Source organism: Chiloscyllium punctatum, chromosome 3 (genome assembly GCF_047496795.1).
Source record: "Chiloscyllium punctatum isolate Juve2018m chromosome 3, sChiPun1.3, whole genome shotgun sequence".
Classification (NCBI taxonomy): Eukaryota; Metazoa; Chordata; class Chondrichthyes; order Orectolobiformes; family Hemiscylliidae; genus Chiloscyllium; species Chiloscyllium punctatum.
Genome location: NC_092741.1, coordinates 156,726,698 through 156,742,126, shown reverse-complemented (window position 1 = coordinate 156,742,126; position 15,429 = coordinate 156,726,698). Strand labels below are relative to the sequence as shown.

The 15,429-nt window shown below is 42.8% G+C and overlaps 1 protein-coding gene across 1 annotated transcript in view; it reads left to right on the top strand.

The window, feature by feature from the left end:
* The first annotated feature begins 7,341 nt into the window (after positions 1-7,341).
* Positions 7,342-15,429, top strand: part of selenoi (selenoprotein I) — a 56,175-nt gene continuing 48,087 nt past the window's right edge. Inside the window, exon 1 of the mRNA XM_072562848.1 lies at positions 7,342-7,523. Within this exon, the coding sequence (XP_072418949.1) occupies positions 7,467-7,523 (57 nt within the window). The 5' untranslated portion in view covers positions 7,342-7,466. The remainder of the gene's footprint in view (positions 7,524-15,429) is intronic.

The window sequence follows — 15,429 nt, the reverse complement described above, 5'->3', positions numbered from 1 at the left end:
CAAAATGAAAAGCCATGAACAAGGGATAATCACTGCAATTTAATAGGGCTTTCAAAAAGAAAGCTTCTTTATCCGGTGATTGGTAAGAATGTGAAAAGTAACTCCAGGCATCTTCAGGATTGCAACCTCTAACTTGTGCAGTGCTTCAAGAATCAGTGCTGGGGCCACAATTATTTACAATATACATGAAGGACTTGAATGAGGAAAGTGATACACTATCACCAACTTCTACTATTGCTTGATCATATCCCAGATTTTCCCTTTGACTCCAGGTACCTCTTCCTCGTTTTGACAATGCGATACTCCACATTTCTACCTTCCTTCAGTTCTGAGAAGGGCCATTCAATTTGAAATTTTATGATTCCCCAGCCCAGAGAGCCTCAAGGTGCAGCCCGGCACGGACTGGAGGCTAGGTTTTGGTTTGGACTGGGTTGGGAGGATGGTTGTTTTGTAATTTTTATTTCCCTATGATCTAATTTATTTCTACAATCTGGAATGCTGGACTTTTTAATTTCCTTATTTTTGTAATTTTTTTTCTAAGAATATGTACTGAAGATCTGTACTTAGATACCTTGTACTTAGGCTGGTGCCATAATCCAACTTGTAAACTTCTCACTGTCACTCATTGGAGTACATGTGACTATAAAGCTCATTCAATTCAATTTTTCTCTCATAAGATTCTGTCAGACCCCCTGGGTATTTTCAGTTTTTGTGAAGAAGAGTCACTGGACCCGAAACGTTAACTCTCATTTCTCTCTGCAGATGCTGCAATACCTGATGTGATTTTCCAGCAATTTCTGTTTTGTTTTCAGTTTTTATTTTGGATTTCCAGCGTACACCATATTTTGCTTTCTTTTGAGTTACAAAATATTTCTGCCAATGTGTGTGTTTAAGTCCAGTTCAAATTATTTGTAAGACCGTAAACCATAAGTTAAGACAAAATTGTAGAAGTTGGAAATCCCAGCGTGCTAGAAAGATTTAGTGTCAATTATCATTTATTGTGTAGATTCCAGACAGACAGTGCAATTAAGATAGTTGCATGACATCACAATAATATGATCTTCTGGGACAAAAATCTCCTCCTAGTCTTCATTTGTTCTCAAGGTGCAATGGAGTCAATGTAGTACATTCAGTTAATATGTCATGGACAGTAACAGGAGCAAACACAAAACCCAGATAATGTGAGTCTGTGATGATGTAGCAATGAAAATAGTGTCAATAAACTTAAAGATATCCATCTCAACATGAACTCAGTCTTTGTTGTTACCCAGCACTGTTGTTACGTGACCTAACAGATAGAATTGGAATTAGCTTTAGATTTTATTGTCCAATGCACTCAAGTAAAGGAATACAGGAGTACAGTGAAAAGTGTACAAATTTCCCATTTGTATCCTATCATAGTGTTTGACCCAAGAAAACACGTCAGACTCAACTGGGAGAAAGTGAGGACTGCAGATGCTGGAGATCAGAGTCGAAAAGTGTGGTTCTGGAAAAGCATAGCAGGTCAGGCATCATCTGAGAAGTTGATGTTTCGAGCATAAACTCTTCATCAGTATTCAGCTTTAATGTGTCCTGATGAAGAGCTTATGGTTGAAGCATCGATTCTCCTGCTCCTCGGATGCTGCCTGACTGGCTGTGCTTTTCCAGCAACACACTCTTGAACCCCCAGCATTTGTGATAAGCTAATATTTGAAGTATCAGTGAGGCTTTTGGAATTCTGATCAAAAATCCATAACTGCATTGACTTATTGTTTTTTTCCATGGCCCTAACTGAATGAAAATATAACTATTTTTGCATGAAGCAAAGGGGTCAGTCTGGTTCGGGTTCCTGTAGCCATTGGATCATTGGTGACAAATTACAGGTAATTGTCTACATATTGGTATTCTGACCATGAGGCAACAGAATGGGTAAAATGGGAATTTTAGATATTTTACAAAAGATACTCTCCAACTCCTGTTAGGTGTTCAGGAAACAGGAGCATGGGCCCAGTGCCGCTCCTATGCTGTGGGTGTTTATGGAGCTTCTGACGATCGCATGATGTGCTGCTCCTGTTCTGTAGGGGACGATATTTATTTCATAGAATTCCCCTACAATGTGGAAACAGGCCCTTCAACCCAACAAGTCCATATGACCCTTCGAAGAGTAACCCACCCAGACCCATTCCTTTACCCCATTATCCCACATTTACCCCTGAGTAATGCACCTAACCTACATATCCCTGGACATTATGGGCAATTTAGCATGGCCAGTTCATCTAACCTGCACATCTGTGGATTGCGGGAGGAAACCGGAGCACCCGGAGGAAACCCACGCAGACATGGGGAGAATGTGCAAACTCCACACAGAAAGACAACAAAAAATGAAATATAGAGGCAACAAAAACAGAATTTGCTGGAAAAGCTGAGCAGGGCTGGCAGCATTTGAGGAGGAAAACCAGAGTTAACGTTTCGGATCTGGTGACCCTTCCTCAGAATTCAGGAACATCCTGAGGAAGGGTACTGCAAACAGCCAATGCTGGATATCACAGTGGGTCAGGCAGCATCCATGGAGAGAGTGCAAGCTAACGTTTCGAGTCTAGATGACTCTTCATGAGAGCTGATGTGAAGTATGGAGGGGACAGGTTTTATGGTATAGCTGGATGGGGGAGGTGTGGAGAAAGGATGTTGGTAGTTCAGATTAAGTGATTGGAATGTGAGAATGGCAAAACAATGGTGTGTCTAACTATTAGACTGAAAAGATCAGACAATCCCACTGGAGAGGGGAGAGAAGACGTGGTGACAGAGAATGTAACAAGTAAAGCTAAAAGAACAGGAAGGAATGGGAGTGAGTTCACAATTCGAAGGTGTTGAATTCAATATTACTATACACTTGTGAAAATTGAATCTTTTAGACTTCTTTTTAAGATTAAATTTATGGGGTTGACTATCACATGGATGCTCCTTTTGAGGGGCTGAAATTCATGCTACAGTCCAAAATATTTATCATTAGCAGAAGCCCAACTGATCTCTAAATAAATAAAGTAAAAAACCAAAACAAGTTATAGTAATTACGGACAAAGACAATAGCGACAAAAATGAATTAGTAAACTTTTACTTATACATACAAAAAGTGAAGTAGAAATATAATACAGCTTTAAATCTCAATGACGTATTATATCTTAAACAGGTCAAGTACAAAAGTTTAATAAAATTCTGCAAAATCACACTGTTCAATAGCTTCAGCACTGAATACAGCTTCATAATCATCAGGAAGAATGATGTCATCATATGGATCATCCTTGCTGTCCGTAGTTAGCAGTAGCACATCATCTGCTTCTTCTTCACCTGTGTCATTCCATAGCTAACCATCCTCTGTATTGTTCAATGCAACTGAAATTCTACATTTCTTGAATGATTTGAAAATAGTGTCAGCTTTTTTTTCCTGCCATGAATCAACGATCCATTGACAGATCAGTGGCAGTGATGGAGCCTGCATTCTGCCTCCTTTCATGTGTTTTTTCTCTATCACACATCCAGTTATTCCACTTCATTCTCATCATGTCCTTAAATAGCTTATTGACACCAACATCTATTGGTTGCAAAACACACCCACGTCAGTGTTATGTGATCGGAAGTTATCAACAACATTCTTCACTAGATGTGATCTAAACTGATCCCAGACGAGGGACCTCTTTTCTTTGCGTAGTCCACCAGGCCATAAATTCCAAACTCCTTTTATCCATTTTCACCATCCACCTTCATCCATCCAGCCTTGTGGATGCACATGGATGACAGTTCCTCTTGGAAATTTCACCTTTGGCAATGTTTTTCTCTGAGAAACAGCCATTGGTTTTAACTTAGCCACACAAGAAAGAACTAAAGTAAACCTGCCTTTCTCATGAAGGAGACAGTGAGGACTGCAGATGCTGGAGATCAGAGTTGAGACTGTGTTGCTAGAAAAGCACAGCAGGTCAGGCAGCATCTGAGGAGCAGGAAAATCAACGTTTTGCACTGGAGCCCCTCATCAGGAACCATGTTGGCACTCTTTCGTTTGAGCATTATCTGAAGTTGGTTCAATATCTGTCTTCAGTCTCTCAAAGGTTTTCCGAAACACAACATTCTCTTGCTGCTACACAGTTATTTATCTTCTTTGCAACTTCAGTAACTTTCAGTTCAGATGCTGCTACCTACATTTTATTTTTTCTGGAGGACATTTTTGCACAAAATGATGAAGAAATTTCAAAACCTCAACTCGGTATATGGCTGTATCCCACGATGTTGGTTGTCAACTGACTTTTGCACCGAATTGGTGTGAATTATACATGAAGTCGCATAATAACATGAAAAAAAATCATTTCCTCATTGTAACATTTACGTCCAGAATAATACCTTGACTCACAAATGTTGATCTGTTATCTGTGAAGAACTGGGGTCGACTTTTATGTGAGATAGAGGGAAAATTGAAGGTCTTTTGGCCAAAAACAGGGGGATCAATTTGCACTCGAATGTATACGACAAGTCCAGAAGGTTGTAAAGTGCCTAATCTGAAGATGAGATGTTATTCCCAGTTTGCGCTGTGTTTCACTGGAACACTGCAGCATGCCGAGGACAGACATGTGGGCATGAGAGCAGGACACTGTGTTAAAATAACTGGCTACGGGAGGTTCAGGGTCGTGCTTGTGCACAGACCGAAGGTGTTTTGCAAAGCAGTCATACAGGCTGCATTTGGCTTCTAATGAAGGGCTGATACGCAAGATGTTGACTCTCCTGTTCCTTGGATGCTGCTTGACCTGTTGTGCTTTTCCAGTGCCACACTTTTTAACTCTGCGTTTGGTTTCTCCAACGTAGAATAGGCCAGATTGGGTACAGTGAATACAATACATAAGATTGGAGGGTGTACAAGTAAATGCTGCTTCATCTGGAAAGACTGCATAGGTCCTTGCAGGGTGAGCAGGGAGGAGGTGAAGGGACAGGTGTTGCAGTTACATGAGAAAATGCTGTGGGAAAGGGGTGGGGTGGGGGTTGTGATTTTAGTGGTCGTTGAATGGAGTAGGATGTCTTGGAAGGAATGATGTCTGTGAAATGCACATGGGGGAGGGGGGGGGGATGTGTTTGGTAGTGGCTTTCTGCTGGAGTTGTCTGAAATGGCGGGGATTAATCCTTCGAACACGAAGGCTGGTGGGATGAAAAGTGAGGACAAGGAGGAATTGACCACACTGTTGTGAGTGATGGGAAGGGGCAAGCGCAGAAACATGAGGGATAGGTTGGATGTGGGTGGGAAACCATGGTTATGGAATAAGAATGCCATATCAGCTGCACTGTTTTGGAAAGTGGTATCATCTTCCACATTTTGTGTCTGCATTCCCATATTCTGATCACTTAATATGAGCTATCAACATCCTTTCTCCTTCAGCACGCTATAGTCCAAGCCCCCTCCAACAAAAGCATAAATGCTGCCAATTTCACACTTCAAGTCAGCTCTGATGAAGAGTCATCTGGACTTGAAACATTAGCCTGCTCTCTCCATGGATGCTGCCTGACTCGCTGTGATCTCCAGCATTTGTTGTTTTCAGTACAGATTCCAGCAACTGCAGTAATTTGCTCTTACTTGTCCTGCAGGACAATGTTAGAAGTCACACCAGATTATTGACCCAGCAAGGTTAACTGAAGCTAAAAGCTTTTGGAGCACTGCTCCTTTGTCTGATGAAGTGAAGAGAAGCACACAGACACAGAGTTTATAGGCAGAGAGATCATTGCAAGACAATTCGAGGAAATTATGAGTGTCAAAATAAAGTACAAATGGTGTGAGTGGAGTGTTGTCAAGGTGAATAATAAGTCTCTGCAGGTAATCAAAAGTGTCGAGACGGTGTGAATAAAGTGTCAACAGCTGAACACCAAGTGAAAGAATGACCCATGATCCAATTAGTTAAGAGATAATTCCAAAAATTAAATAAGTAAGATGCTACTGGAGACAAACCAAATGGCTGGATTAACATGATAGGTGTAATAATCACACAAGGATCTAACCAAGGTAACAAGTCATCCAAAATTATAAAAACTAATTAAGGTAGAGAGATCATAACAAGTTATCAAGTGATGGTGTCAAAACAGGACAGTGGGGAAGATTTTACAGATACAGAAGAGTAAGGTGGGGTCACATGTACCACAACATGAACCCAAGATTACAGTTAAGGCCATCTTCATGGGTAAGGAACTTGGCTATCAGTTTCAGCTCGGTGATTCTGTGTTGGTATGTGTCTCAAAGCCCGCCTTGGAGGACAGTTACCTGAAGATCAGAGGCTGAATCTCCTTGACTGCTGAAGTATTCCCCGACTGGGAGGAACATTCCTGTCTGGCCATTTTTGCACAGTGTCCATTCATCTGTTGTCATAGGATCTGCATAGTCTCACATCAATGTACCATGCCTCGAGGCATCCTTGCCTGCAGAACATGAGATAATTAACATTAGCTGAGTCACATGAGTATCTGTCATGGTTGTGGTGGGTGATGTCCCCACGTGTGATGGTAGTCTTCATGTCGATGATCTGGGATGTCTTGCAGATGGCTGTCATGACAGGGTTGTGTGGTGTTGTAGTCAATGTTGACCTGAAGGCTGGGTAGTTTGCTGTTTAAGGTTTGGTGGTTGTTTGAAGGTGAGATGTGGAGGCGTAGGGATGATTTTGCTGAGATGCTCATTGATGGCTCCAAAAAACATGATGTAGTCTCTCCGCTCCGGTGAAGTACTGGACAACAAAGGGTACTCCATGTCTTGTGTCTGTTTTCTGAGGAAATCACCACCACATCATGTCCTGCAGGAGGCAGTATTTATGAAGATTCATACAGGGGCGAGGTACTGCTCCTGTGCTGCAGGTGGCGGTATTTATGGAGGATGTCCTCGGGGTAGAGGAGGGGATGAGGTGCCGCTCCTGGTCTGCAGGTGGCGGTATTTATGGAGGATGTCCTGGGGGTAGAGGAGGGGATGAGGTGCCGCTCCTGGTCTGCAGGTGGCGGTATTTATGGAGGATGTCCTGGGGGTAGAGGAGGGGATGAGGTGCCGCTCCTGGTCTGCAGGTGGCGGTATTTATGGAGGATGTCCTGGGGGTAGAGGAGGGGATGAGGTGCCGCTCCTGGTCTGCAGGTGGCGGTATTTATGGAGGATCTCCTCGGGGTAGAGGAGGGGATGAGGTGCCGCTCCTGGTCTGCAGGTGGCGGTATTTATGGAGGATGTCCTGGGGGTAGAGGAGGGGATGAGGTGCCGCTCCTGGTCTGCAGGTGGCGGTATTTATGGAGGATGTCCTCGGGGTAGAGGAGGGGATGAGGTGCCGCTCCTGGTCTGCAGGTGGCGGTATTTATGGAGGTTTTCGGGCCGAGGTGGTGCTCGTGTTGTGTGCTGCTTCCTGGTAATTGGTAGGGAGTCCTGGTGCAGGGTTGGTGTGTTTGTGTGAGGAAGGAAGGGAGCGGCTGGTCAGCCGGCACCTCGCGGAGACATGTTTTCCTATGAGTATGTGACGGCGGAGCAGCTGGCGGGCTTTGACAAGTACAAGGTAACCGGCCTGGGCGGGAGCTCTCTTAAAGGCGGCGGTCCGGGCGCATTTGTGTCGGCTCACTGCGCTCTGAGCAGCACAATGACAGCGCCAATGCTGCACTCCCCTGGTGGAAGAGACAGGAGGGGGGGGGGCATGGGATTCCCGAACTCCTCGGTATGGCCCAGCAGCGAATCACTTCAGTTAAATCCAAAAACCGCTGGTTTTGGAAACCTGAAACAGAAAGTGCTGGATAAAGCCAGCAGGTGTGTGCAGGCTGGAAGCAGAGTTCATGGGTCGAGTCCAATGACCATTTGGGTCAAAGTGAGTATTGCAGATGCTGGAGGTCAGAGGATCAGCTGGATCTCATTCCTGATGAAGGACTTTTGCCTGAAATGCCGATTCTCCTGCTCCTTGGATGCTGCCTGACCTGCTGTGCTCTTCCAGCACCACACTGATCTCGACTCCAATGACCATTTCATCAAACCCCAGTAAAGAGTCACTTTGCTTCACTGACATGATGGTTACTTACCAGTGGCAAACCTATTGCAACACTAAAACAGGCCCTTTTTAGCTAATGACACCCACCATTGACCAGAGGGTATAGGTTTAAGGTGAGAGGGGAAAGATTTTAAAAGGGATCTAAGGGGCAACTTCTTCACACCAGGGTAGTGTGTGTATGGAATGAGCTGCCAGAAGAAATGGTGGAGGCTGGTACAATTACAGCATTTAAAAGGTATCTGGATGGGTTTATGATTAGGAAGGGTTTTGAGAAATGTGGGCCAAATGGGATTAGGTTAGTTTTGGATATCTGGTTGGGATGGATGAGTTGGACTGAAGGGTCTGTTCCTGTGCTGTATATCTCTATGACTCTTATTTGTGTTTCCTTGTGCTTTTACCCACTACTCCTCTTCTCACCTTTTTTAACTATCTTCTATTTCCTTTTACCTTCCTATCTTGATCTAGATTTGCCTTAAATAGATTAGATTACTTAGTATGGAAACAGGCCCTTTGGCCGAACAAGTCCACGCTGACCTGTCGAAGTGCACCTGCCCAGACCCATTCCCCTACATTTACACTTGCACCTAACACTACGGGCAATTTAGCATAGCCAATTCACCTAACCTGCACATTTTTGGACTGTGGGAGGAAACTGGAGCACCCGGAGGAAACCCAGGCAGACACTGGGAGAATGTGCAAACTCCACACAGTCACCTGAGGTGGGAATTGAACCTGGGTCTCTGGTGCTGTGAGGCAGCAGTGATAACCACTGTGCCACCGTGTTCTTTGCCTTAACAATTTATCTGGTAACAGCTTCACACGCACAAAACAAAAACAGAAATTGCTGTAAAAGCTCAGCAAGTCTGGCAGCATCTGTGCAGAGAAATCAGAGTTAATGTTTCAGAACAGAGGAAGGGTCAGTGGATGTGAAACTTTAACTTTGATTTCACTTCACAGATGCTGTCAGACTTGCTCAACTATTACAATTTGTTTTTGTTCCAGATTTACCTTACCTATGTTGTTTGGTTTTCTCTCTCACTCAGATTTGACAAAAGAAGCATTTCCTGAATTCCTTAATAGTTATTTGGTGATTATCTTATGGCTGAGTTCTGGACTGTCACCTCTTAAACAAAAAGGCTACCATATTGAGCTTGCTCACATGTTTGAGCAGGTTGTGCCTTTTGTCTTTTTTTTGGATTAATAAAGGCCAGAGCTTATTCAGTTTATTAACTATATTCTGTCTGTTCTTCTATCATTATTGTCTTGCTTTTTGTCACTTAGTTCAGTGTTTCTAATTTTCTTATAATTTGAAGATACAACTGTTCGCAGTAGATGTGCATAACCAAAGTTTATGACCAGCTTATTATAACTTCAGAGTTTAATTCTGTCACTTTGAATTCTACCCTTCTTGAAATGTGCCCCAGTTCTTTTCCACTCTTTATGATTTTGATCATAAGTGTTGAGACCTTGAAGATGTTGTGAATTGGAATCTATTAATTACTGGCGTGCTTAAACTGTTTTCAGATGATTGTGTATTTCTGATCACCTTATTCTCCTACCAAGGTGTTAGTTTGCTATTTGCATATCCATTCTGTTTATTTGTGCCTTTAGTTTTTTATTGGCTGTCTTGTGAGAAGACCATTTTAGATTAGATTACTTACTGTGGAAACAGGCGTTGGCCCAACAAGTCCACACTGACCCGCTGAAGCGCAACCCATCCATATCCTTACATTTACCCCTTCACCTAATACTACAGGCAATTTAGCATGGCCAATTCACCTGACCTGCACATCTTTGGACTGTGGGAGGAAACCCACACAGACACGGGGAGAATGTGCAAACTCCACACAGTCGCCTGAGGTGGAAATTGAACCTGGGTCTCTGGTGCTGTGAGGCAGCAGTGCTAACCACTGTGCCACCGTGCTGCCCATTGCCACCATGTATGCTTTTGGAGAAGGTGTTGACAATGACCTGTTTTGAGTGAACATGTGTATGAGCGTGATTTGCCTATTGAAACTCTGACTGAAGTTGGAGAAATCTTTGGTTAGTGTCAAGGCTAGCATGAATTGGACAGTTTTATCTGTTCTGCAGGTAATCTGCCCGTGTAATTTACTGGATGTGAAATGTCTTGTAGCCCAAGAAAACAGATGAGAGTTGGGGCAATGAGACAGAGGCTCTTCCAGCCAGCTTCCCACATATACGTTTGTGATGAAATCCTGGAAAACATGGACAGTTTCCAAATCTTTGAGATGACTCATGGCAGGTGTAGAGGACAAAATTAATCACTGCCTATGATGTGCTAGGTCAGGAAAACTGAGGAAAGTGTATCTGAGAACCTGTCTTGAGAAGAATCCATGTCCCTCGGTCCCAAATATTCAGTGACTCTTTGTCCACTTCTTTCTGGGGAAGAGAATTCCTCAGACTTGAGTTTTTGAAATGGTTTCTCATCTCTCCTTAATGGGAGATAATAAGAAATTGGAGTGGAATTGGGCTGTTTGGCCCAGTGAATCTGTTCTGTTATTTGATCATGGCTGATATGTTTCTCAATGTGGATCTCGAATTTACAGAATTTTTTTTAGAAGTGGCATTGGAGATCTGTTAGCATGGATAGTGTTGCTAACCAATAGAAGACAGTTGAGAAAAGGTGGGTATTTCAGGCTAGCAACCTATAAGTAATGATGTCCCACATATAATTTATACATCAGTAACTGAGTGTCAAGTTTGCAGATGTTACAAAAATAGATGGGAAAGCATATGGTGAGGATGGCACACAGATTCAAAATTCTTCACATGTATCTAGGAGAACTTTTTTAAGCCAGTATGTCCAAGACACTACGAGAGGGGGTGGTCCTGGACTTTAATTTTAGGTAATCAAACTGGGTATTTGGGTGAAATGTCATTGGGGGAGTGGTTCGAGACTGCAGTTGTAACTCTCCGATTCAGGATTGTTATGGGTAAGGTTGGGGCCTGAAATAAAAACTCTGAACTGGCATGAGGCTGATTTTAATAAGATCCAGCATGATTTGGTCAGAGTGGACTGGGAGCAGAGGGGACAGCATGGTGTCCCAGTGGTTAGCGCTGTTGTCTCAGCACTAGGGACCTGGGTACAAATCGTACAAGGATGGAATGTCTGTGTAGAGTTTGTACGCTATTCCCATTTCTGTGTGGGTTTCCTCTGGGTGCATGTGTTTTCTGACAGTCCAAAGATGTGCAGGTTAAATGGGTTGGCCATGCAAAATTGTCTGTAGTGTCAGGGATGTGTAGGCTTGTTGACTAGCCATGAGAAATAGAGGGTTACAGGGATTTGATGGGATGCTGTTCGGAGGGTTGGTTGGACACAATGGGCTGTATGGCCTGCTTCCACATGGTAAGAATTGTGATCTTTCCAGGTAAATCAGTGTCAGAGCAGTGAGATGCCTTTAAGAAGGAAACAGTACATGGCTGATATCTTTTGAATAAAAATGGAGTGTGGGATCAAAAAGTTTAATAAACCTCATATCAAGGGAGATACAGGATTTGATAAAGAGAGGAAAAAAGGAGGCTTTTGGCAGAAACTGAGGGATTTAAAACAACAAACTCTGCATGAGTACAGAATGTGCAAGAGGGAAACTTGAAAAAGGAAGTTAGGAGACCAAAAGTGGGAGAGTGTGGGAATAATGGGTAAAATAAAGAACAATCCTAAAATATTTTAACAGTACTTCGAAGAGTAAGGAGATAACTATAGAAAGAGTAGGGTCCATTTAAAGTCCACAGTGGTAGTTTGTCTGCGGTACCAGATGATCCAGGTAGGGGTTTAAATATTGGGTACTTTGCCCTTCTCTTGGTGCAATGTTGCTTTGAGAAGAAGACCATGATATACTTCAAAGAAATTTAGCATAGACAAGACATTCTGAATAGTCTGGCAGTCTTTAAAAGTAGATAAATCTCCAGAAGTTGGATGAAATATATCCCAGGTTGTTGAGTGAGACAAGGGAGAAAATAGCAGAGATGCTTGCAATAAATTTCAAATCCTCTGCCTGCAGGAGGGGTGCCATTGGACTTAAGGACAGCCACTGAGGTACTGTTATTCAAGAAGGCAGAGAGGTAAACCAGGAAACTGTAGGCCATTGATCTACAATCTGCTAGACAGTTGCAAGGGCTGAGACAAAAATGCGGCCCTGATCACAGCAAACAGTACTTCTGCCAGTTTGTGTAACTGTAGTCAAGGACTATGTTGTTTCTCTGGTGTTGGGGGAGAATTGGGAGCCCATGGGTCTACATATAATGGTTGCCATGGTGTCTTAATGATGTGGCAGTTGTCAAGTAACTCATCACCATTCTATCTGCCTGGGTGATCTGTCATTTGCATGTTTTAACAATGTTGTAGTTGTATCAGTTTACAACTTCAGTCCACTCTGAAGGAGCCCCTAATGGTGGATGAAATATTGGATTTAGGGATTTACAATCAGTGTTGCATATAGTAGTCATGTTGGTAGTAGTGTAATTACTATTTGCTATTTTTTTTCTAATAATGCTTTGTCTTTAGCAGCCAACCGTCTATAATTGTTCTGTTAAATTGGGCTGTCTTTTTATCACGTTCCCCAGAGGAGTGAAGAGGAAAATGCAATTCACTTGAAAGTGTTAACATCATAATAACTTGCAGTATATAACAGATGTTTTTATAATTTTCCTCTGCCTCTGTTTTGTTTGAGCATTAAAAGCTGAGCTAGATAACTGCAATAACAATTTTGATTGTAGTGTTGAAAAGATAATTCTGATTTTTTTGCCAACTGACTCATGCAGATAATGCAATGTGTGTCAGTCGGGCTCCGTGTGGTGCACTTGCATGTCCTGAAAGCTATATATTAATATGCAGGGCCCTGTTCTGAATCTGATGCGCTTAGCATCCTTTTCGATTCAACAAATTGGTCACCGTTATTCTTTGGTCAACTGTTGCTCTGAGAAATGATCCAATTAGTCAACCTGCTTAGATTAAACTTTAAAAGCTTGGCAGTTAACTCAGTTATCATTAATTAACATGTTTTCTATGGCAGTGCTTCTACCAATGAGTCAAGTTGCCAACCAATCGTGGTTGCTCCCATGTGGTATAAGTGATGTTTACCCTTGACATCTTCTATTTCTCTCATTATCCTGAAGAGTGCAAGATAAAAAGCTTTGACAAATATTGTTTTCTTTCAACAATGTAGAGTTTTTCAGCAGTTTTTCCATGACCTCATTGGTATCATTTAAGGGCATTAGCTAATTAACCACAATGGTGGAACGGCAGAGCAACTGAGGAGAACTGCAGAGCTTTGAGTTCATCTGTTTTTGTTCTCTGGGCCAGAGGCCTGGGTTCAAGCCCTACCTGTGCCTTGGAATAAACAGATCTAGACTACTTCTATTGCTTGTGGAACTAGTTTAGTTCTGTCTGTTGCATACTGTTCCATCTCTTAGAATGGAGGTAGTCCTCTTGTTACTTCAGGTTGACCTTTTTTGAGTAGGCCTGGTTCTGTTCCTTGCATGCTGTCCTGTACTCTTATATGGTGTTCATCTAATGATTTAACATCTTGACAGGCTTCCTATTGTCTAAACATGTGCATTTCTTTAATCGAATGTATTAGTAAGCCACTCAATTGAGCCTTCATAACTTAGCTGTATCTCTAGCTGACATGGAAGCAGTTTGAGGACTGTATGGTTGAGTTTGCTTCATGTAATTATCAAGTAGGGAAACGGGTGGCTCCTTGTACATGTTTTTTTCATTGATTATTTAGGCATTCGTAATTACGAGGGAAACATTGATCCCATGTGGTTACAGAGTCCCAAAGTGGAAGATGAGGTATTCTTCCTCCAGGTGTGGGTGGTAAGGGTTTGGCAGTGGAGGAGGCCCATAAGTCCTTGGTGGAGTGGGCGGGAGAGTTGAAATGTTCAGCCTTGGGGCAGTGGGATTGTTTCGTGAGTGTCCGTCCCAGAGATGTTCTCTGAAGCGTTCTGCGAGTTTCTATGGGAAGAAAGCAGATTTAACAACACTAAAACTCTGGTGACTCTTCTTCCTAGCTGTCATCAATTCTGAAAAAGTGGTATTTATGCTGAAGATGAGAGTGTGAAGAGGAGTTAGGTGAGTTGATGGGTGAAGGTGGAGCCTAGAGAAAGAGGATAATAAACGAGGGATATGGATGGCAAGCCAGGCCAGAGGAGAAACTGAATAAGAGCTGAGGGTAGTAGAGAATGAGTAGTCTGTGCTGAAAGCTAACCATGTAGTGTGATAATAGGCTTCAGAGTGGGTGAAAATGGGTGGGCTGTGCTAAAAGCAGCTTGGGTCATAACTGGACTGGGTATGGGGTGGGTTTAAAATAACATGGAAGGATGGAATTAGGCTGTAAAAGCTATTGAACTTGATGTAGAGTCTCAGGCTACATGGTCTGCATGTGGAAAATGACATGCTTTTCTCCAGCTTGCACAAAGACCTGTTGGTAGGCCTGACAGAAATGTTGACATGGGGAACATGGTCTGTTCAACTGGCAGGCAACTGGAAGCTCTGGGTTAATTTGTGGACAGATTCTGCAGCTACTTTGCTGCCACCCCCATCCCAAAAAAGACAGATAAGTATTACTTGTTCCCAGCTGCAATCAGTTCTTAAGAGTCATCAGATTCAAGATGTTAACACTGCTTTCTTCCAGCTGATACTGCCAGACATGAGTTTTGCCAGAGATTTTGTTTTTGTAGTCTATTTTGAAGTTTTGCTGCCGTTGAGATTTGATTTGAAAAATTAACTTCAAATGTGCTTTAAACTTTTTTTTAATTAAATACGGCAGTATGGCATGTTAATTCAACAGGCAATTAATAAACTAACTTGATTTCTGTTGGTGTATTTCCTTAATTAATTTTAAGGTAGAGGTAGGTAGGCTCTTGATTGCCAAGGGGGTGAAAGGTTACTGAAGATCTGCAGGAATATAAAGTGTTTTTTTTAAAAGATTTGATTCCCTACAGTGTGGAAAAAATCCCTTCGGCCCAACCTGTCCACACCGACCCTCCGAAGAGTAACCCACCCAGTCCCATTTCTCTGACTAATGCACCTAACACTATGGGCAATTTAGCATGGCCAATTCACCTGACCTGCACATCTTTGGACTGTGGGAGGAAACTGGAGCACCTGGAGGAAACCGCAGACATGGGGAGAATGTGCAAACTCCACACAGTCGCCCAAGGCTGCAATCTAACCTGGCTCCCTGGCGCTGAGGCAGCAGTGCTAGCCACCGTGCCACCCTAGTTGAAGTTTAAAATTGGATCAGCCTTTATCTTATTGTATGTTGAAGCAGGTTCAAGTGGCATATTCTCATTCTTTGTTCATATGTTCAATATTACTGTGGGAAGAAACTGGAGCATCGAGAGGAAACCCACACAGACACGGGGCGAACATGCAAACTCCACACAGTTGCCCAAGGGTGGA